Source organism: Acanthopagrus latus, chromosome 10 (genome assembly GCF_904848185.1).
Source record: "Acanthopagrus latus isolate v.2019 chromosome 10, fAcaLat1.1, whole genome shotgun sequence".
Taxonomy (NCBI): Eukaryota; Metazoa; Chordata; class Actinopteri; order Spariformes; family Sparidae; genus Acanthopagrus; species Acanthopagrus latus.
The window spans coordinates 6,459,842-6,480,286 of record NC_051048.1 but is presented as its reverse complement, the minus strand read 5'-3'; the positions used below and the strand labels follow the sequence as shown (position 1 = coordinate 6,480,286).

The following is a 20,445-nucleotide window of genomic DNA, read 5'->3' as shown; positions in this document are numbered from 1 at the left end:
CCCACAGTACATCTTGAAGAAAAAGGTCTACCTGTCATGGTAAGCATGAAGCAGGATTTGAAACTAGGTCACTAAATTAATAAAATAAGACCAATCAAAATGAGGGAACGATTTATTTTGGCGACTGATCAACATTTTTGAAAGGTGGAGTTCGGGAGAACTTACACTTTAAAAGATACAAGCTACTGTCCTGAACATACTGCTTTCAAATACCGGAGGAATGTGGCCAAAGCAACTGGCAGCTCATCCATCTCCAGCTTTAAGAGTTTATTCAAGTTGCTTTCTCGTCAGGGCATCAACTCGCTTGGATGCTTCAGCACACAAACACAAAAAGATATATAGCATTTCCCAACACATAATCAAACAACAATTTCAGGCTTTTTCAGAATCAATCTCTGTGTTTTCAGACAAAAAAATACATATGTTTACAGAATCTCCCTCAGTCACAGGACAAGATGGACCTAAAAACTGAAGAACAGATCAACCTCAAATCTATAGTGTATTGTACTCCTCAACACACAATGGGATGTTTGAAATAATGAATAAAAAAAACCCAAAATATAATAAAATCATACTCAGTATAGTGATGTTGACTGAGTTGCTGAACTCTCCTGATCCAGACTCACACCAGTACACTGCATCACTGCGCCTGTTACTCTTTAGTTTGCATGTAGATCCAGTCATTGTCCCCCAGGTGGAGCAGTCTGACAGGTATCTGTTCTCAGGTGACCTCCTCACTCTCCACTCAGGTGAGTTTCCCTCACAGCTCAGTGAGACAGAGTCAGAGGTGAAGTGTTGAGCTCTGTCAGGACTCACTGTGAGAGACGCTGATGAGTAAAAATCTGAAAAACAATACGCGTTGAGAATTCAAACAGAGCTCAGAGATCTTTAGATAGAAAATGCCAACATTGTGATTTCTACTTTGACCACTTTTGAGTAGATTTCAAAATGATTGACAACCAAGTGACTACAGCGGCTGTAAGCAGTAAGAAGAGCTTAAGTATCCAGAGTACTTTTGCCAAAGTACTTTTTGCAAATGAGAGTAAAGTTTAAGTTTTAAGATATCATCTCTCTCTCTCTTTTTGTGTTTTATCTTAAAGAGTGAGAACAGAAGGAAACAAGTAAATTCCACCCAGTAAGGTGGAAAGTGTGAAGTTTTAGCTTGATGCTAGTGAGAGAGACAAGATCATAAGACCACAGTGAATTAATTCAAACGTTTCTTCATCAACATTTAAAAAAAAGATGAACTGAGCTGATATAATATCTGTTTCTTAAGAGACAGAAACAAACTGACCTGCAGACCAGACAAACTGAGGTTGACTGTAATCAGTGTAAAACACTGGATCTCCTCTTCCAGCTCTGCACACATATCCTGCTGTGTGTGTCTGTCCATCAACAATGTAGGAATCCTGTTCAGTCCCACTGCTGTTGCCAGGTAGCAGCTCATAGCTGTAGAAGTTGTCTGATGGATCAGGAACAGTCTTATACCAGTAGAACCTCCATCCTGCAGATTGATCTTTAACTCTGCAGTTCAGAGTTACTGAGGCTCCAGCACTCAGCCATGATGGAGACACAGTGAGGACAGACTGGGCTTCTGTTGGAAAATGAGTTTTCAGAATGAAAACATGTGTTGATAGAGGATCAAATACATTCTGCACAATCAGTACATACTGAAGAAGTTCACTCTACATCAAACATAGTGTTTTTCAACCAACTATACAACACATATTTTCATTCTGTTTCCAAAACAAAAGTCAATCTCACCCTTTTTGTAGACAGTGACTGGATCACTGTACTCTGTGTAGTAAACTGGATCTCCTCTTCCTCCTCTGCACCAGTAGACTCCTCCCTCTGAGACTCTGATTGGTCCAGCTGAGAGTTGAGAGCTCAGAGGTTCAGATGTTTTCTCTCCTCTGTACCAGAAGTATTTCCAACCAGATGATGATGGCTTCACAGAGCAGGTCAGGGTCACACTGCCCCCTACAGGAATGTCTCTGTCATCAGCCCTCAGTTCAGCCTTTGGTCTGTTTGCTGTTTGATTTAGAACAAAGACATAAAAAGGAAATTAATGTCACTGTGATTCAGTCCAATGAACTAGAGTCAAGTAAAACTCAAATCTTTAAACTTCTTAAACTTGCGTTGAGCGATATCATTAATATTGACACTAAAATAAATGCATACATACTGAATTCAAGTGACCTCTGTTGTATGTCACAGCCATTCATTGCCTGTATCTGTGCTGTAACCATCCCAAACAGTTATCATACATCAGAGAGCTCTATGAGAACATGCAAATATATCAGGGAGCGACAATCATTTGTGCAATGTGATGCTGTCATCATCAAGTTTTATGTCGTGTTTACGCAGCATGTTTCAGACTAGTGATTGACTGACTGGGGTTTTTTAATGCCCACATTTTGGGAGCAGGGCAGCCAATGGCTGATATATAATGCCAATATCATGTTTTGTTGTGTTTTTTTTTCATCAAATGCAATAATTTAGTAAAAACAAACAGTAATTTGTATATCACTGAAATAATAGTTTCAGTAATATGCAAAGGTGTACAGTTATGAAAAATCACTCATGCGTCATATAGGGTATTGATCGATCGAGGGAAATAATACGTAGTTGAAAAAAGAAACACAAAAAGAGGAGCTAAACAGGGAAAAAAATAATAAGTAAATATTTAAAAACAGAAAAAAGCATGTCTGTAGAGGAGTGTATTCAGCACTAAAACAAAGATCAAAACTTGATTAGACAATAATCACCAGCATTAAAAATCCAGCTATAAATAGCATGACACATTTCTGTGATGACATTCTGCTACAGAGCGACAGAGAGAGGTCACACATCGAAAAAAAAATATGAAATAAATATATCAATAATCAATCAGTTTCATTGCAAAGACATATACATAACCATACCTTTGGACCATATCCTGTACATACACTGTGCAAATATGAATGCAAAAGCCAGTGTACAAATAGTCAGTAGTCAAGTAGTATATCAAACATAATTCTCCACAAACAATCATGCCTATATAACTGGCGTGTTGATAACAAACCTGCCTGTGAAAGTCAGCAACATACTCACAGAATCGCCCCAGCACAGAGAGCCAAGCGTGCCCCATCGTGTTCACCTCCAGCTGTCACTCTGCTTCTGAGACAAAAAAAAAGTTCACTCGTGGCTTTGGTTACAGCTTTATTTTGACGGGTTCACACTTCCTGCCCACTGCAACAGTTTACAAGCTGTGTGTGCCTGGTCCCCTAAGAGGAAAACAGTACAAAAAGTCATTTAGTCCTTATGATTGTACTGAATTACATCACATCATTTACGAACTAACAAAACATTGTGTTCACATACACACATTATGGAGAATATGCCCTCTGCTCTTGCAACCCCATCACAGTGCCTGTATTGCGATGAGGTACATGCATTGGTGTTGGTGTCGAAACACTGCAGATATTCAAATCTTACAGACTCCATTTTGAGTTTTGGACTGTTTCAGCTCCCACTTGAAACCATCATCCAAGTGAATCCCCAGTGGCCCATAGTTTGAATGGCTGCCATGTGAATATGGTCCAACAGGATGCATTCTGAGTGGGAACCTAACAAATAAGCTTGGTTCGTGCACAGCCCAAGAGAGGGCTTTTTGAGACTTTTGAGAGACTAGCAATCAGTTTTTGTTCAAATATCACACAGGCCACTCTTGCAGTTGCATGCAATGACAGAAATGACACTATTACAGCATTTACATTTACATCCTGGAGCGTAGGAATGTCTGATGTGGATGTGGTAAAGTTGTTTTTGCGACATGGTCAGCTAATGCAGAATTTAATTTTGTTTTTGGGACTGCCCCCTTCTGCTCGCTGTGTCTGTTCCTCCCCCTTCTCTCTAATGCCTCTTCCTCCAGAAGAGGAAGAGGCATTGCGTCTCTCAAAGATGGCCGTTGGTCGCCTTCGATACCTGTCCTGCTTCTTTACATGCAGTGCTATTCTGCTGCTTGTGGTCTCCATCAATGGTAAGCATACCTCTACGCATTCAGGCTGCGTGGTTTTAATGTCATGAGAGCATTTTGCTAGGCGGACTCTTGCATGAGCTTGGAACCGTACAGCTGAAGTACGTGGGCCAAGTGTACAGTACTTCCTGGATGTCTGGATACTATCTGGATATTGTGTGTTTAGAATGACGTAATAGTTAAGTTTAATTTTGAATATATTCTCAAACACTGTTGCATTTCCTTGCCTTGTGTAATGCCTTGCCTCTGTGCTTTTCTTTTTTTTTTTTTTTTAAACAGTTTTTGTGAACACTTGATTTTAGCTGTCATCTTGAAAGCAAACCGTGGCAAATTATAGTTCAAATAAAATTACAGAGTAACTTAATACTCAATTAAAAAAAGCATTATTTCCCTGCACTGTCTGGCTGAAAGTGTGAATTATGTTCCACAAGTGACCACATCCGGCAGCAATATCTTCATGTGCAGGCCACAAGGAAACCTCATGATTCAGAGCAAATGACGGATAAATGTTCCCTCCCCCAAAACAACATGGATAAAATCTATATATCTATTTTTCTAAAAAAGGTGACACTCACTATGTTGTTTGCTTTGTTTGTGTTTCAGATGTGGAGGCTTCCAGCTGTCCACGTGTCATCCATAAAAAAGTTGGAGACACTGTGGAGCTTCCGTCATGCTTACCAACTGACAGGGCCACTGACAGGGTCACAATGGCAATATGGAAATACGGAAAGAAAAAACTTACAGACAAAAATAAGATTTTTCATGAAAATCAGTTTAAGGGCAGATTAGAGCTAAACCACCAAAACTTTAGTTTAACAGTGAAACGACTGACTCTCCAAGATTCTGGTAACTTCAGTTTTCTCTCAGATGTGAATGACAAACAAAGGGAAGTAGTCATCATCTCTCTGCAAGTTCATGGTAGGATTCTCCCTTTTTTTGTCAAACATTGTGAGTTAAAAAAAAAAATCATGTGTTCGTTCATCGTTTGCAAGAAACATAAAATGCCACTTCTTCATTCTGGCGACTATCAATTTATTCCCCAAAACAAGAATCAATTAATTGTTAAACTAACATTTTCAGAAAGTTGTGTCACTCCATGATGATTACTGTTTTTATTCTCTCTCTGTCCACTGCTTTATTAGAGCCCATCACTAAACAGCCCACTCTGACTTACAATTCCACCTGGCACACATCGAATGAATCCTGCACAGTTTTTCTCAAGTGCAGAGCGGCTTCTGACAGCAGCGTCGACTACAAGTGGACCGTGAGGAAAAAAACCAGAAGTGGGTCTGTGCTGCAGTACATCATCAGTGTGCAGGACGGAGACACCGACTTCACCTGCACAATATACAACATTGTCAGTGAGATGTCCATGTCCCAGACTTTGACGTGCAGTAACGCTCTACAAGGTATGTGCATCGAAGATACCAGTGACATTTTTGATAAATAATCATCAGTAATGTGGATATAATGATTATGTGGTATTAACATGTAGAATGGAGGAGTAAGTTTTGAGATTGATGATCACTTTACTGTAATGAAGCCTTTAAAACCAGGAACAGACAACACATATGCCATATCATGATATAACGATATCCAAAATCACAGACAGTAGATAATTACAGTTAACTGATATAATTAATATTCATTATTGCAGGGTCCAGACCACTCATTGTCGGGCTGGTTGTTGGAATGTTGCTGATTATTGTACTGCTACTCTCTCTGCTTTGCTACACAAAGTCAATAGGTAAGTCCTCCTCTTGCCAATGTTGATGGGTAACACTCACAATCACTAAATGATACTGAGGTCGAGAAACAGAGCAGTGGTTTCATTTGCATGTGGCATCTTTTCATTTTCACAGGCTGCTGTTGTAACAGGTCGGGAAACTTCCATCTACTACTTAAACAGCAAAAACATCATGTTAATCCTATGACTGTTCTTTAAAGCCTTGTCTTACTTACACTATTTACTTTTTATTTTTTAAATACATGCTTAATTTCATGCTACAGGCTCATCCAGCCTCCAACCCAGGTCAACCCAGATGAAGCTCAAGAGCGAGTGTACTCCTCTCTCCTCCACGGTAAGTCGTTATACCCTTTAAAGATATCATATGTATTATTTCTGCATTGAAATGTCTAAAAACGACTTTTTTTAAATAATTAATTTTGTTGATTTGTGTACTTACATTATCCCAAATGTTTCCAAACCCACAAGATAAACTCCAGGTAGCAGTGTTTTTTAATCAGTATTTGATGTTTTTCTACAACCATTTACCTGTGCAAGTTAGACCACGTGACTGTTAGTGTTCATTTGCATTATGATTTGCTTTGCGATAAAAGCTCAAAGTTTTATTGTACTCTAGCTGTAAGCTAACAAGCAATAGCACGCACCATGGTTGCATGTGTCTGTCTATCTAAATTCAGGTCAACCTCTAACTAAGCTCAGCACTCACCAGAGACTCTGGTTCTCTTAGTGGTTCTTCCCCTTCATTTCTTTAACCTTACATTTATAAAATGAAGAGCAGTCCCTCTGCAGCTCCAGTCAGCAGTCAGCGTTACAGTGCATAAACACCCAGCAGTGTTAATCTTTACTGATCACTGCTGCAGTCAAAAACTGACTGATTGATTTTTGAAAGTAAATTGTCAAAAAAAAACCAAAAAAAAAACCACACACACTAAAAGACAGGGAATTGCAAATATTCAAGAGCACCCAAGAACATTCATTAACATGACCTTGCATTGTCTCTGACCTGTAGGTGATGGTTGTGTCTATGAGACAATAAGAGGTCCGGAAGATCCTGGAGCAGGTACAGTGTGAACAATGTATACCGTGGAGGTTTTTAAATAATTCAGTGTTTAAAAGTCAAGTAATCAAAACATTGTTATTTCAGGCGAACGACCAAATTCATACATTAATGTCACATCTGCAGGAGTTCATGGTAAGCAGACTAAGTAATGTGAGTGTGGTGTTTGTCACGTACAAGAGCACATCATTTCTCCAAACATGAAAACATGCTATAGATACACTGTGGTGTATCTGTAACTGTGGGTATCACAGCAACACATCTCTGTAACAGGAAATGCGAAGATGATTTACATGCACCACCCAGTGCTATGGCTGATTCTAATCTCTTGCTGTGGCTATTAAGAGTTGTGAAGTCAATCATTAAAAATATCCTCAAGAAAACCTCTTAACAGTTGAGAGTTAGTGTTGCTTTAGTGGTCTAAAATGGTATTTCAGATGTCAAGTGTTCCATATCCATATGTTTCCATATGATATACCTTTGGGTGACGGTTGTGTTTATGAACCAGTGAGAGGCTCTGAGGAAGCTGGAATCAGCTTAAACTTGAGTTGTTTAATAAAAACCAACCTTTGTCTCTTATTTGATTCCAGGTTGATGAAAAAGGAGTGCATCATCTGCAAAACAAGCAAATCACATTCATGTTTACTGCAGGTCGGTTTTTAAAGCAAATAAATATCTAGGAAAGGTTAACGGTTAACTTACTTAATCACATATAGGCGACTGATTCATGATTTTAACCCTATATATCATAGAGATATATAGGATTTCACAATAAAAGAAAAACAAGACTTGTTTCTATAATTCACTGCATGTGAATGCATGAATGGACATGAATTGAATTTATTTTTTTTAAAGCTTGATAATTTGCAGTATTATAAGCAGACAGAAGAATGCTATTAGTAATTTATATACTGATACATTTTTGTCATGAATGCAGGTGTAGATTTTAGCCACTTGGTGGTGCCATGTCATTTTCCCCAGAGTTAATTGCTGCTTCGACTTGTCAAATATCATTGCAGTTGCAACAGTGAGTGCATAACAAGGTTAATGCATTAAACCATTTTTTTTCTATTTAAAGATAGAATGGTTGTTCTCTCTTAAATACCATGCATGTATGTTGTATGAATCAATGCATGTTTTCTTAATCTAATAGTCAATACCTATGAGTACTGCAGTTACATTGAGAGTAATTTTAACTTGTTTCATGCCCACACTTGATATAGAGCCCTAAAACATTATTGTGAAATAAATGTACATTATTGAACTCATCTGATTCGTGTCTGAGTTTTTCTAGAGGATGTTGAAGGGTCAGGGTGTGCCGTATATCCTGGTTCTGTTTCGTTGATGACTCAGTGACTGGCATGATTTTACTAGCAATGTATCACTTCTCCTTTTCAAAAAGAAATGTCAGCCAACTTGCTTAAGTTAGACTTGAAGATTTTACCAAGAACAGGGTTGAGCTGGTCAGGTGGTTTCTTTTAATGCCAAAAATGGCATTCTTGTGATCTAAGTGGAAAATTATTTTTTTGACACTGAAAATGATGTGACAGAGATAAGCACTCCGCTGTAAGAAAAGTTCTTAAAAAAAGAAGCTGACATACTTATTCCACTCGGTGATAAAGACATTGCTCCATATCCCCCGCCCACAACAAACTCCCCCTACTCTTTTCAGACGCTGCTCGCTGTGTGTAATGCTGTGAAGGATAGTTGCAAAACACACTGTGTCATGTGTATCGACCCGAGAACTGCTGAACCTGCAGGATCAACGTTCTGCATGCTTGAAACTAGTCAAATAATTTGTTGTAGCATATTTTGTATTGGCTATCCATTCTCTATTCATTCTGCAAAATGCCTTCAAAATGAGGAAATAGAGGAAGAAGGCGGGGTCTCTGTAGGTTCAGACACTACCATACACTTCTAGTAGTGCCAGCATGGAGTATAGCTTGCTGAGGTTTGCAAACATTTTTCAATATTTTCTTTTTACAAACTTGTAAAGAAGTTTAATGCCTAACAATGTAAAAAAAAAAAAGACTATGGGCTGCAACACACCAGGCTGACAGTCGACTGTCAATCACTTTCAATGTTGCCCTAGTTTCTGCAGTGGGTCCTGCACTGTTGGCCCTTGTTAGCGCGAAAAATCTGCAGCAGATCTCTCAGACTGGCTGTTCAGCTAAGCGAATCAGTGCGGAAAAAGATAAACAGAAGAAGGAAAGGGAAAGTCCCTACAACCTGTTGTTGTAGCATCCATGAGTTCATCCATTTAGCGCAGTTCTTTTTTATTTCTCTCCACTGCCTCTGCACCATTTGCGTTTTTTTCTCAACTAGAAGTAGCTCCATTGGCAAGCCCTTTAGTTTCACTCTTCGAATGACAAACAGTCAACCGACGCCTGGTGACATGGAGCATTTTGTCCTGTCACGTGAGTGCACAAGCTAGTCGGCTGTCGACAATAGTATTTGCGATGTGTTCAGCGCAGCTTTTCAGCCGAGGGACAGTTGACATGAGACCACGCACGTGGTTTGCTGTGTCTTGGCCCTAAGAGTGACCAAAGATGAGGTCAAACAGTGGTCCTTGAAGCCACATGCTAATGTCAGCGTGCTAACATGATCACAGTGTTTATGCTAACACGACAATGTTATAGCAGGTAATCTTTGCCATGTTCGCCATCGAAGTGTCAGGTGATAGCATGCCAACACTTGCTAATAAGCATTTAACTCAGAGCTGAGTGGTAACTAAAGTTCAAGGTTCAGAGTGTTTGTCATTGTAAAAAAAAACAGGATTGCACAATGACATGCAGTTATTGCAATGCAAGTGTTCATCAAATGTCCTGTGAATACCATGGAACCCAAATAATGTCAAAAAAAAGTATGAACATTGTTGGAAACATTTAGGATAACAACACATACAACAAAGGCCTAGTCATTTAAGACGGATATCAAAGTAAAGTTTATGAATCTATCAAATAGAAAAATCAGGGGGTATATGAAATTAGCATGCTCCTTCCTCTGGGGACCATGAATGTCTGTACAATGTTTTATGGCAGTCCATCCAATAGCTATTATTGAGATATATCAGTATGGACCAAAATGGCAGACTAACTGACAAACCTTAGTTTACAGACATTGGTAATTTCAAATTATGTCAGGTTTTGTAAGTTTATTTAAAATGCGTACATTTGGATACAAGTGACAGACATGGCATGAGAAGGCTGAATGCAACTGGTCTGTAAAGTGATGTGATATTTCACAACATGTCAGATTAACATATTTCACATCATAAGACATGAGCTAACTTTCAGAGAAGTAGCATGTGCGATACAGCATAGATGTGTGAAATCGCACACTAGTTTTTTGGATGCTCTTGAGTGGACAGCGTCATTTATAGTTTGTACTGACACTGTGGGCTTAACTGTGAAAAGGCTTTAACACCACCTTAAAGTTAAAAGGAAATCAGCCTATGCCTGACAAGCAGAACACAGACCACCGCTGCAGAAATACCACACAGTATGGTGAAGTTTATTTCTGATGTTGTCTAGAACTGAAACCACAGTCTTCTACTGCTGGCTGCTGAGAAACTCTGCAGTAGTGTCAGGGGTTAAGGTTCTTGCTAAAGAGTCCTTTTCCAATCCAACCAATCCATATATTTAAAGATACAATATGTAAGATCTCTGCATTAAAACATCTTTAAAAAATAGACATTTGTTATACATTTTGTAATCCTAAATGTTTCCAACAATGTTCAAAGTCTGTCTCTTACAATCAATTTTGAGAGAACCGGGCAGTGATGAAGGAAGTTGGTGAACCAGACCAACCTGAGAGGTTCCCTGTGGTGTTGATTCCCAGGAAACTGAAAGTGTTCAGCTGCCACACCTCAGCTCCACTGACGTAGACAACAATCAGCTCCTTGGATATGCTGATGTTGAGCAATATATTGTTCTAGGTTTCACCACTGCATGACTGTTGATTTTCTTCCCAAAATGGACTTTTTTTTTTTTTTACCACATCTCTCTCAGGAGTGTGTTCCCTTCTGCCTCAAGACAGCCATCAATTCTGCTGTGTCTAGTCCCTGTGGCTCTTACCACCATTCTGATGAAGTGCTTTGAGAAACTGGTACATCCAGCACATCCAGCCTGGACCCTAACCGGTATGCTATCAGAATAAACAGATCAAATGAGGATGGCATATCCACTGCCCTCCACTCAGTATTCACATACCTGCAGAATAAGAACAGCTCCATCTGGATGCTGTGTGTTGATTTCAGGTTACTATTCAATTCAATCTCACCCACGAAGCTGACTGGAATACTGAACACTCTGGGTTACTCTGAGTACCACAATCTCCGACTGGATATTGGACTCCTCCACAAGCAGACTCCAGAGAGTACATATAGGCAGCCACACCTCTACTACATTAGTGCTCAATACTGGAGACCCCCAGGGCTGTGTTCTCAGACCCCTCCTATTCAGACTGTACACCCATGACTGCACTCCCAGACATCAAAATAACTCTATTGTGAAGTTTGCGGATGACACCACCATCTTCGGCCACACTACAAGCTATGATGAGGGTTCACGTGGGAGGAAATAAACAATCTTGCAGAGTGGGGCGCAGAGAACAAAACAACTGTTCAACATCAGCAAGACCGACGAGCTGATTGTTGATTTTAGAAAAGCGGGAGGCAAAGACACACACCCCTGTCTACATCGGTAGAGCAGGTGAACAGTTAAAGCTGCCTTGGAAATACCATCACTGAGAACTTCTCTTGGCCTTGACACATCACTGCCCTGGTAACTAAGGACAGCTGAATTCCAGAGCAAGATTCAGGTCAACTGTTACAGAGGAGCACCCTGACTGGAAACATCACAAACTGGTATGGGTTGTGCACTGCTAAGGACAGGAGATGTCTGCCCTGCACCCAATGGATATTACAACACAACTCACACACCGGCCACAGTCTGTTTAGCCCATCGCCATCTGACTAAAGATAAGTGTCTACAGACCACAGTGATGCACCCTTTAGCATCAAGATAAATGGTGAACCACTGTTTATCTTGCGTCTTTGTTTACTAGTTCGCCAGGCTGCAAACAAACCCCTCTTCATTCTGCTCAAGCTGCAAGCAAGGTACAGATGTAGATATTCTTGACATCTCTATGTTGAACGTGGCAAGTAAACGAAGAAGAAAACATGTTGTGTGAACACAGGAAGGGGCAAAAGTCTAAGAGTCCATCCAGGGTTAGGACCAACTGACCGGTGCTGACCAAGATTCCTTTATACCTTTAGGTCAAGGTCAAACCCTACACTCCAGCGGTACCTTTGCAAACCTCCATAAAAACTCTCTGCACTTTCTCTCGGTGGAAAACACTCAACAGTCCCCTCAGCACTTTTACTGTGGCACTGAACATACTGTAAGTTGCTCTCTAGTTTGGTCTTACATTAATCTTAAAATCTACCCTCTGTCAACATAATTATTTTCATACTCTTGATCACATGAGCTCCTGGCCAATGTGGAGCAAACACTGTAGCACCTCCTTATCAAGTGATATCTGATGACTGGATGTGGTTGCTTTAGGCAGGAAGGTTTTCTGATATGGTCACCTCTCACTCTCCTCGAACACACATCCTCACATCTAGAGTGCTTGCTGTAGTCTTTAGGTTCATCTGGGGCCAGAAAAGGATTGGTTTGATATAATATAGAGTCAGGACCGCCAGAGTTCATGGTGAATAGTCTTTGTTTTTCAGTTTTGTCACCTAACAGAAACAAATAGTGATAGTAACACATTAAAATCTAATGCATAACAGCTGATTGCAATTTAGCAAAAAAAGAGACGGCGAGAATTCGTAAACTTTCGCTTGTATTACTTTCTTGTTCTGTTCTTGTTCATGTGCCCTTTTTTTTCTCTCGCAGTGTATTAATGCAGGCCACGCTGCCTTTTCTGCGTCTTTGTTACAGGAACCTTCCCCCACGCTCCTCCCTCGCTCTCTGTCTTTTTTTGTGTTAACTTGACATGACAAGAGACGAGAAGAGGAAACAGTTGTTGTTCCTCTCACCACAGAGATGGTTGGAGGTCGTCTTCGTTGCCTGGGCTGCGTCTTAACGTGCACTTCTGTGCTGCTTTTTGGGGTCTTCCTACAAGGTACGTACACCGTTGATGGTGAATTTATGGATTTTGAGTGTTTTGAGTGCCTTTGTGGTTTGTTTGTCTCATGTGCTCAGAATAGACAGCGGGATTTACTGGATGTGGGCATGTTACGTCTGGAAATGACGTGTATTCCTTGGAAGATGCCCAATGTCGCTCTTGTCTCGTGTGTTTGCAAATGCAAGGTGGCGTTAAAACAGCACCTGTGAGAAATGAAGCCGGGGCCTTGAAGCTATACTGGTAATATACTGACATCTGAGGCATTCAAATGATAGACATGAATTCAACAATTGAACTCAGTTTTCAAGACAGTATTGGTCGTTCTCTCGTTATAAAAATAAAGGCGCAATCTGTTCAGGATGCTCAACATCTGTTGAAGCTTTTACTTCGGTTGGTTATGATTGCACTAATCAGCAGGCTATCGTATCTCGTGGCCGATATTTGTAGATAGGTTTTGCCTTTTACTGAAACTCACTTACTTACTTTACTTGAAAATCCTGACATAACCCAGATGTGGGTCATCTCTTTGGTTTCTATCGCTTCCTCTTCCTGACAGGACTGGTTACATACTTAAACCTTCTGACATACTTTTAGTAGTTGGCCTATTTTGCGATAAAATGAAGTTGAAGTCACAGCACAGCACTTGATTAGACATGAGCAAGGGCCAATTTGCAGAAGTTGAGATGGAATGTAAATGTGAATCTCACTTGTGGGCGGTGCTAAGCCCTGGATGTAGTGACAGTGACCCTACGAAAGAGTGTCATGGGGACCTTGAACATTATGCAGAAATTATCGTTATGTGTGATTTGGCAACAGTGTAACAGTTTGCCAGACGTAACGTAGGCGCTGACTACAAACAAAACTCATCACGTCATAACAATGTTGTGTGTTGAAAACCTGCATGTTGAAGTAAACATGTCTGTAATGCCGTGATCCTACAGTCTCACTGAAGTTACATAGTGCAGAGACAAGTGATGGGGGTGCAGAGTGGCTGAGACAGAGACACCATTCACCCTGTTAAAAGACACCGTGATATCGACGTGATTTTGAAGCTGTCATTTGAAAGTAAAAAAGTTACATAATGTTGCTTTAAGGGAGACTATACTCTTGCACAGATGGACCAAACAGGCAAAAATCAGGCACAACAGTTTACTGCTCTAAGTGTTAAACGTACTGTATAAGTAGTGTGTTTAGGTTTTTGGAAAAGGCAATCCAAATATAAGACACCAAGACTAGTCCACACAACAGACAAAAGCAGCCTGGGTCAATCTAACAAGTAAGGAGTAATATATACATGTAACTATATACAAAGCAGGATGGAGCGCAGACTAAAACTGACGAGTTGCTAACCAGAGGACGAACACATATAGGCCAAATACACAAGGATGACTTAACTAATGAAACACAATCGAGGTGTGCTGTCGATGGTTTTAAAGACGGCTCTTTCACAGCACTGGTCTACAGGGAAAATGCTTTCTAGGCTGCTGGGAAAAACTGAGAGCAAGGCTGTCTCAAAAATACAACCGTGGGAGAGTTCTGATTCATACCCAAATCCACTCTCACGCAGTAGCCTCTAATAACACAGGTGTAATAATGAAAAAACCTCACTCAACATCCGGTGAGTTCACAGATACAAGCCTGCATTGTTTCGATATTGTGTCAGTATTTAGTAACTGCCAAGCACATGCTTGTTGAGCGCTGTTCCGTCCACAGACAGCATGTCGGTGGAAACAGGTCAGCATTTCCTGCTCCACCACTGGCAGCAGCACTGACCGAAAGTGATGAGCGGCTCTGACTAAAGGCGTTCCACTGAGGTCAGAGTCTGTGGTTTCACCGGGTTTTACCTGGAAATGAGACAGTGGTGACCTGCCAGTTAGTTATTACTATTCATAGAAACAACAATGGCTGTGGCACAAACATTTTATTTCATTTCTTATTTTCATTTCCTGCTGGCGATCGCAAAAATGAAATCTTCCTCTTTTCTTTGTTCTTGGAGAGGACAAAAGTAAATTCACAAAACTCCACAAAAATAATTCAAACCATGACTCATGTGATTCTTTTCTGATCCTCCCCCCTGTTCTATGCCTGAGTCAGAGGACTAAAATAGTTTGTTATGGTCATTGTTGAAGGAAACCAGTGGTGTCTTTTTGGCAGATGCAGACAGGAAAACAAAGTAAAGGAAGACGTCTTTTTGCTTATTCCATGGTACATCATGATCATCATGTTGGATTATATCATCTTATAAACAAAACTCACCACCTGAGAAGACTCCTTGTTGTGGGGAAGCCCTGCGAGTCGATTACCGAGTGCAGTAGAGTCCTGCAGTAATGATATTCACTGAGCGGCGGAACTCTACTGCACTTGGTAATCGACTCACAGGGCTTCTGCACTACGAGCCTGCAGCTGGAGAGGTGAGTTTTGTCTATCTTTTCCGACAAAGCCGGCAACGATATCAAATGTTTGATGCCTCGAAATGTGTGCTGGGACCCTGTTTCTAATGTTGCTGAAGTTGGTGCTGTTCTGAGCATTATTTGTGGCTTTTTGATGGCGATTTATACTTGGATCCATTTGTTGCAGTGTATTGATGTTGTGCGGTTGTTTCTGAGGATGCTAAAACTACGTAAACTAGCAGTCCGCAAACTTTATCTCTCGGGGAGGGGGGTCGTACTCGGTGTCAAGGTGTGTTAGACTATGGATTAAATTTACACGGGAATATCCCTTTAAGACAATCTCCAGTGATGGGAAGAGACAAACATGACAGTGACATTTCAAAAATATGTAAATAATAATAATAATAATAATAATAATAATAATAATAATAATAATAATAATAATAATAAATTTAATTCATAAAAATACTGTGTTGTTTGCTTTGCCTGTGTTTCAGATGTGGAGGCTTCCAGCTGTCCACGTGTCATCCATAAAAAAGTTGGAGACACTGTGGAGCTTCCGTCATGCTTACCAACTGACAGGGCCACTGACAGGGTCACAATGGCAATATGGAAATACGGAGCGAAAAAACTTACAGACAAAAATAAGATTTTTCATGAAAATCAGTTTAAGGGCAGATTAGAGCTAAACCACCAAAACTTTAGTTTAACAGTCAAACAGCTGACTCTCCAAGATTCTGGTAACTTCAGTTTTCTCTCAGATGTGAATGACAAACAAAGGGAAACAGTCATCATCTCTCTGCAAGTTCATGGTAAGAAGCTTCTGTTTTATTAACTGAATAACCAAATAATTGCTTATGAATTCTCATTCCTTTTTAAAAAAAAAAAAAATCAGTTGATTGATTAAAGGATAAATTCACCCAAAGTGAAAAATTAGTCAGCATCTACAATGGAACTAGATGGCACTTGGTTTTTGGTGCCCAAAGCGCCAAAAACATACATTTACACATTTTATACATTTTACAAAAAAAGTCATTACAGAAATCATGACCTAGTTAATCAAGATACCCCACACACCTTGCTGTAACAAGTTTTATGTGGGAACTATTTTCTTTCAACCAAACTACACCTGACAAGTATACTAGCTAGTTAACATTACAGTTCAGCTGAGTAGGCTGCCAGTAATGTTTAAACTGATGTTTACTCATGCCATCAAGAGAAGAGAAGTTGTTCTATTCCCTAGACTCGGCAACTCACACCAAAAAAATCCAAATAGATAATTGGCGCTACAGGTGAGAGGAAAATATGTATTTTTGATTTAGGCATTATCAGTCCCTTTCAAAAAAGAGTTTGTCCAGGGAAACTAGATTAAAGAAGTATTTATGCTGATGTTAATTATCCTTCTATTGCTATAACTTTTTTATGACCATGTGTAATGTATTCACCAATTTCAGCCAGCTGCTATGTCTAAGTAAACTGTCTCTCTCTGTCCCTCTCTACACCGTGTCAATAGAGCCCATCACTAAACAGCCCACCCTGACTTACAATTCCACCTGGCACCCATCGAATGACTCCTGCACAGTTTTTCTGGAGTGCAGTGCGCCCTCTGACAGCAACGTCGACTACAAATGGACCGTAAGCAACCAAACCAGAAGTGGGTCCAGGCTGCAGTATATCCTCAGTGTGGAGGACGGAGACACCGACTTCACCTGCACCATATACAACTTGGTCACTGAGATGTCCATGTCCCAGACTTTGACTTGCAGTAATGTTACACAAGGTATGTGCGTAGTGAAGATCAGAGTTTATCACTGTTGAATTAGGTGTTCGATTGTAAGGCAAGAAAGACAAGGCTGAATCTCTATATCTAAACTCTGAAAGACCTAGAGACTCACACCCAATGTAATGGCAGCGTGACCTTTCTAGAGGAAGTAATGTCCCAAAACACAAAATGTTACAAGAAACACCCAAAGTTACAGGGTCAGATGCTGGGGCCAGATTACTTTACTTTACATTAGCCTCGAGCTAACGTTAGCAAGCACTGGTGCACTCCAATTCAGACATGCACCAGAGACTCCACGTCCCTCCTTTCTTACCCCTCTTCTCCTTGTAACGCTACATTCATAAAGTTAAGAACATTTTTATCCCAAATGTCATAAAGTAAACCCTCCTCCCGTCGGTGAACGGCTGCAGATCAGGGCAGAATCAGATGTGACTCGGGGTCTCTGTTCTCCAGAGGGTGTTCTTTTTAGTTAAAACTACTGAGTTGCCTTGATAAAACTACAGGCTTTATCAAGGCATGAAGTTTTAAGCAGCCATAAATCTGGTTTCAATAGCTGTCACGTGAATCCTGTGAAGCTGATAAATGATCTAACGGCTTGCCATACAGGAAGAGGGAATAGATCGCCGATGATGTTGTCGATTAGCGTTATGACTGCTGCTTGCCGTCTACTGACGAAAAATGTAATTGCTGTCTTTTGCCACAAATTTATTTTTGCGCTCATTGTTGCACTCTTGTTCTTCATTCTATTCGACCTTGTGCAAGTGTGATCACCGCTGCTGTTACTCTGTCATAATAATGATAATATCATCAATTGCAGATCTCCTGAATTTTGGCACTATCCTGATCCTGGGTGTGGTGGGAGGAGGCTGCTTGATAATGATCATAATTGTAACAGTGCTGTGTGTTTGTTACTGCAAACAAAGACAATCAGGTAAGAAAGGCAACACTGAATAACACTGTGTCCCTTTCTGACTTCATGATGTCAGCAGTTGTCCATAACACCGCTGTTCCCTCATTAAATCTCCCACCAGGTAGCGACGCAAATGACCTGACTGTGTATGCAGACATCAGTGAAGTTGCAATTAATGACGTACGTATGCCGTGTGTGCTGTGGTTTTAACAGGAATTCAACACTTGGTTTAGAGGATGAATTGCACGTTTTACCCACACTGTCGTTTCTTGTTTCTTCACTTGAACCTCCAGGAAACAATCCAGAAGCCGTGCTCAGTGTATGAAACCATCGATAACCGAGGGAATTCTCACCCAGTCACACCAGGGGTAAGGGTGCAAGTATTGTTTTTGAGGCTCTTGCAGGTTAGCATATATAGCATTTAGCAGCTAACGCATGTGGGTACTTTTCCTTAGATTGACTATATGATAGTGCACTTTTTTGTGTGATTTTTGCTGTAGCTTTGCCTTTAGAGAAAGAAAATAGACAAATAGGAGGCCTCATATCACCAGAGTAGCCGCTAGCTGCTGCTAACTGCAGCTGCTGCTAACTGCAAACTGCAGCTGCTATCGGCTAGTTAGCTCAGTTAGCCGTGCAGATATTGTTTCAGACCGTGATTACAAGACAGGGTGGGTCGGGGCTAGCCGGTTAGCATGCTAACTTTAGTAGACATCTCTGCAGCACAATGCTTAGATGTGTTTGACATTACATCAATAACGTTTTATCCTTTACATTGTTTCAATTATTATTTTTTGAATGTTTCAAACCAAAAATGCACCTTGAACATCATATTTGAAGAAATTAGGTTCGCAAAGTATTTCACTGGAGTATTTCATAATGTACAAGAGGCTTAAAGCCAGACCGTGCAACACAGCCACAAACTATAACAGGGTGATGGTTAATCCTCAAATAAGGTATAGCAGTTGCACAGTTAGAGGAGAGTCATCGAGTCAGGAACCCATCGGCTAACGTTTTAACGACACGGCTGTAGTGACCAATGTACGCAAGTTTACAAACCGGCCTGCTTGCTCTCATGCATCGAAAGCCCACTGAAAAGATTTTATTTGCAACTAAATATTGTGTTATTTTTTTCTAGCAGAGGACACATACATACATACATTCTTTCACACACCATTTTGACAGGCAGGCACGTTGAAAATTTAGTAGATAACCCGGTATTGCAAACCACATCCTTCTTCAATGCTGCAGGATTCTGAATGATGAAATTAGGCTTGTGACATTTCTACTTAAAATTGAACGCCATGTTTTTTAATAGAATTCTCAATAAAAGGCCTCTTGCAAAAGATGGTGACACTGATGTTTTTTTCATTTTTTGATTCCCTCTTTTTGTCACGCATGTAGCCCCAGACCGTGTACGACAAGATCCAGCTCAGCCGGGTGAGGAACGCGTCGGTGTCGCCCTACCAAGAGATTTCTTAGAGATCTGAAACAGAACACAGGATATTTTGCCCAAAGCCACATTGGAAAAGGCACATTCTAAAGAAATGAAGGCTAATATGACGAAAGAATGATCCAACACTTTGTGCAGGATGTGTACAGTGACCGGCATGCCATGCTTTTGTAAATGTTCCATTTTCAGTCTTGAGGCAGGGCTCCATCTTACCTTTAACATATTAAACAGAACTGCTATTATAAGCTATCTATGCCCAAGTTTTTGGAACACTGTTGTAAATTCTGTAAGTACAGAGATTATATTATTAAATGTTTGTTTTCACGGAAGTACTGTCCTCTGCAAATATTTTTGTGGACCTTATTCCTGACCCTGTGTCTGCAGCGGTGGCTATACTGAACTGCATTTACTGTCATCGTATCACTGTATTTTTAAGAGCGTGTGTAAAGCATTATGTAACTCTTCTACCTTAAAACAACAGTTTCAAAATCATTTTGATGGTACAGTGTCTTGTCTCTGCACTGTGTAACTTCAGCGAGAGGGCAGGATCACAGGACATGGTTACTTCAACATACATATAACATTGTTGTGACATAATTAGTTCTGTTTTGTAGTCAGCACCTACATTACAAGTGGCAGACCTGGGAACAGTGGGGGATGCACTCAGAAACTGTGGGGGGCGCCAAATCACACAAAATACCTCATTTTAAATTATGTCTAAAAATACAGTCATCAGCATTTAACTTGTGTAGTGTAAGTTTGATGAGCTGAAAAACATTATTACTAGCATGAATATCGGAACCTAAGCTGTTTATTTAAAAAAAGCATCAAGCTACCAGTAAGTACTGGTCAAGTGCTGCAAGTGCAATGATAAAGTGCAGTGTTAGATGCATTCAAAGTTTACACATAATGAGCAGCTCAGCTGATATTTTCCAGTGAGTCTCTACTCACCAAC

General features: G+C 40.3%; 3 protein-coding genes across 8 annotated transcripts; 2 read left to right on the top strand and 1 right to left on the bottom strand.

The window, feature by feature from the left end:
* Positions 1-94: 94 nt before the first annotated feature.
* Positions 95-4,021, bottom strand: LOC119026664. The gene is made up of 5 exons (XM_037111120.1): positions 3,910-4,021; positions 3,553-3,559; positions 1,765-1,961; positions 1,295-1,594; positions 95-842 (listed from the first exon to the last, which is right to left on the bottom strand). Exons 1-5 carry the CDS (start codon positions 3,926-3,928, stop codon positions 493-495), a joined length of 873 nt encoding a protein of 290 aa, XP_036967015.1. The 5' UTR covers positions 3,929-4,021; the 3' UTR covers positions 95-492.
* On the top strand, positions 1,839-11,874 carry LOC119026662 (SLAM family member 5-like). 6 transcript variants are annotated; one of them, XR_005077198.1, is made up of 11 exons: positions 1,839-1,961; positions 3,914-4,021; positions 4,622-4,936; positions 5,161-5,427; positions 5,676-5,765; positions 5,881-5,896; positions 6,029-6,099; positions 6,775-6,825; positions 6,910-6,957; positions 10,833-10,963; positions 11,081-11,874. XR_005077198.1 is itself a non-coding variant. In XM_037111119.1 (9 exons), the coding sequence occupies exons 1-9, from the start codon at positions 3,943-3,945 to the stop codon at positions 7,415-7,417; spliced, it is 942 nt and encodes a 313-aa protein (XP_036967014.1). In that variant the 5' UTR covers positions 3,916-3,942; the 3' UTR covers positions 7,418-8,050. The 6 variants fall into 6 exon arrangements, 1 of the variants encoding a protein (XP_036967014.1); XR_005077202.1 differs by lacking the exon at positions 3,914-4,021 and having other exon boundaries at positions 1,842-1,961; XR_005077199.1 differs by lacking the exons at positions 1,839-1,961; positions 11,081-11,874 and adding an exon at positions 7,413-7,473 and having other exon boundaries at positions 3,916-4,021; positions 10,833-10,946.
* On the top strand, positions 11,787-19,982 carry LOC119026661 (SLAM family member 8-like). Its single transcript, XM_037111118.1, has 9 exons — positions 11,787-11,941; positions 12,101-12,225; positions 12,771-12,954; positions 15,845-16,159; positions 16,861-17,127; positions 17,948-18,061; positions 18,162-18,220; positions 18,334-18,408; positions 19,442-19,982. Exons 3-9 carry the CDS (start codon positions 12,876-12,878, stop codon positions 19,517-19,519), a joined length of 987 nt encoding a protein of 328 aa, XP_036967013.1. The 5' UTR covers positions 11,787-11,941; positions 12,101-12,225; positions 12,771-12,875; the 3' UTR covers positions 19,520-19,982.
* The last annotated feature ends 463 nt before the right edge of the window (positions 19,983-20,445 follow it).

Excerpts from the sequence above, each read along its gene's own strand:
- LOC119026664 (XM_037111120.1), bottom strand. Across the intron at positions 1,595-1,764 it reads AGTCACTGTCTACAAAAAGG|AAGCCCAGTCTGTCCTCACT; the intron begins GTGAGATTGACT and ends ATTTTCCAACAG. Across the intron at positions 843-1,294 it reads TCAGTTTGTCTGGTCTGCAG|ATTTTTACTCATCAGCGTCT; the intron begins GTCAGTTTGTTT and ends ATTGTTTTTCAG.
- LOC119026662 (XM_037111119.1), top strand. The coding sequence starts at position 3,943 with ATGGCCGTTGGTCGCCTTCGATACCTGTCCTGCTTCTTTACATGCAGT. Across the intron at positions 6,100-6,774 it reads GTACTCCTCTCTCCTCCACG|GTGATGGTTGTGTCTATGAG; the intron begins GTAAGTCGTTAT and ends TCTGACCTGTAG. Across the intron at positions 6,826-6,909 it reads TCCGGAAGATCCTGGAGCAG|GCGAACGACCAAATTCATAC; the intron begins GTACAGTGTGAA and ends TTGTTATTTCAG.
- LOC119026661 (XM_037111118.1), top strand. The coding sequence starts at position 12,876 with ATGGTTGGAGGTCGTCTTCGTTGCCTGGGCTGCGTCTTAACGTGCACT. Across the intron at positions 12,955-15,844 it reads TTTTGGGGTCTTCCTACAAG|ATGTGGAGGCTTCCAGCTGT; the intron begins GTACGTACACCG and ends CCTGTGTTTCAG. Across the intron at positions 18,062-18,161 it reads CTGCAAACAAAGACAATCAG|GTAGCGACGCAAATGACCTG; the intron begins GTAAGAAAGGCA and ends ATCTCCCACCAG.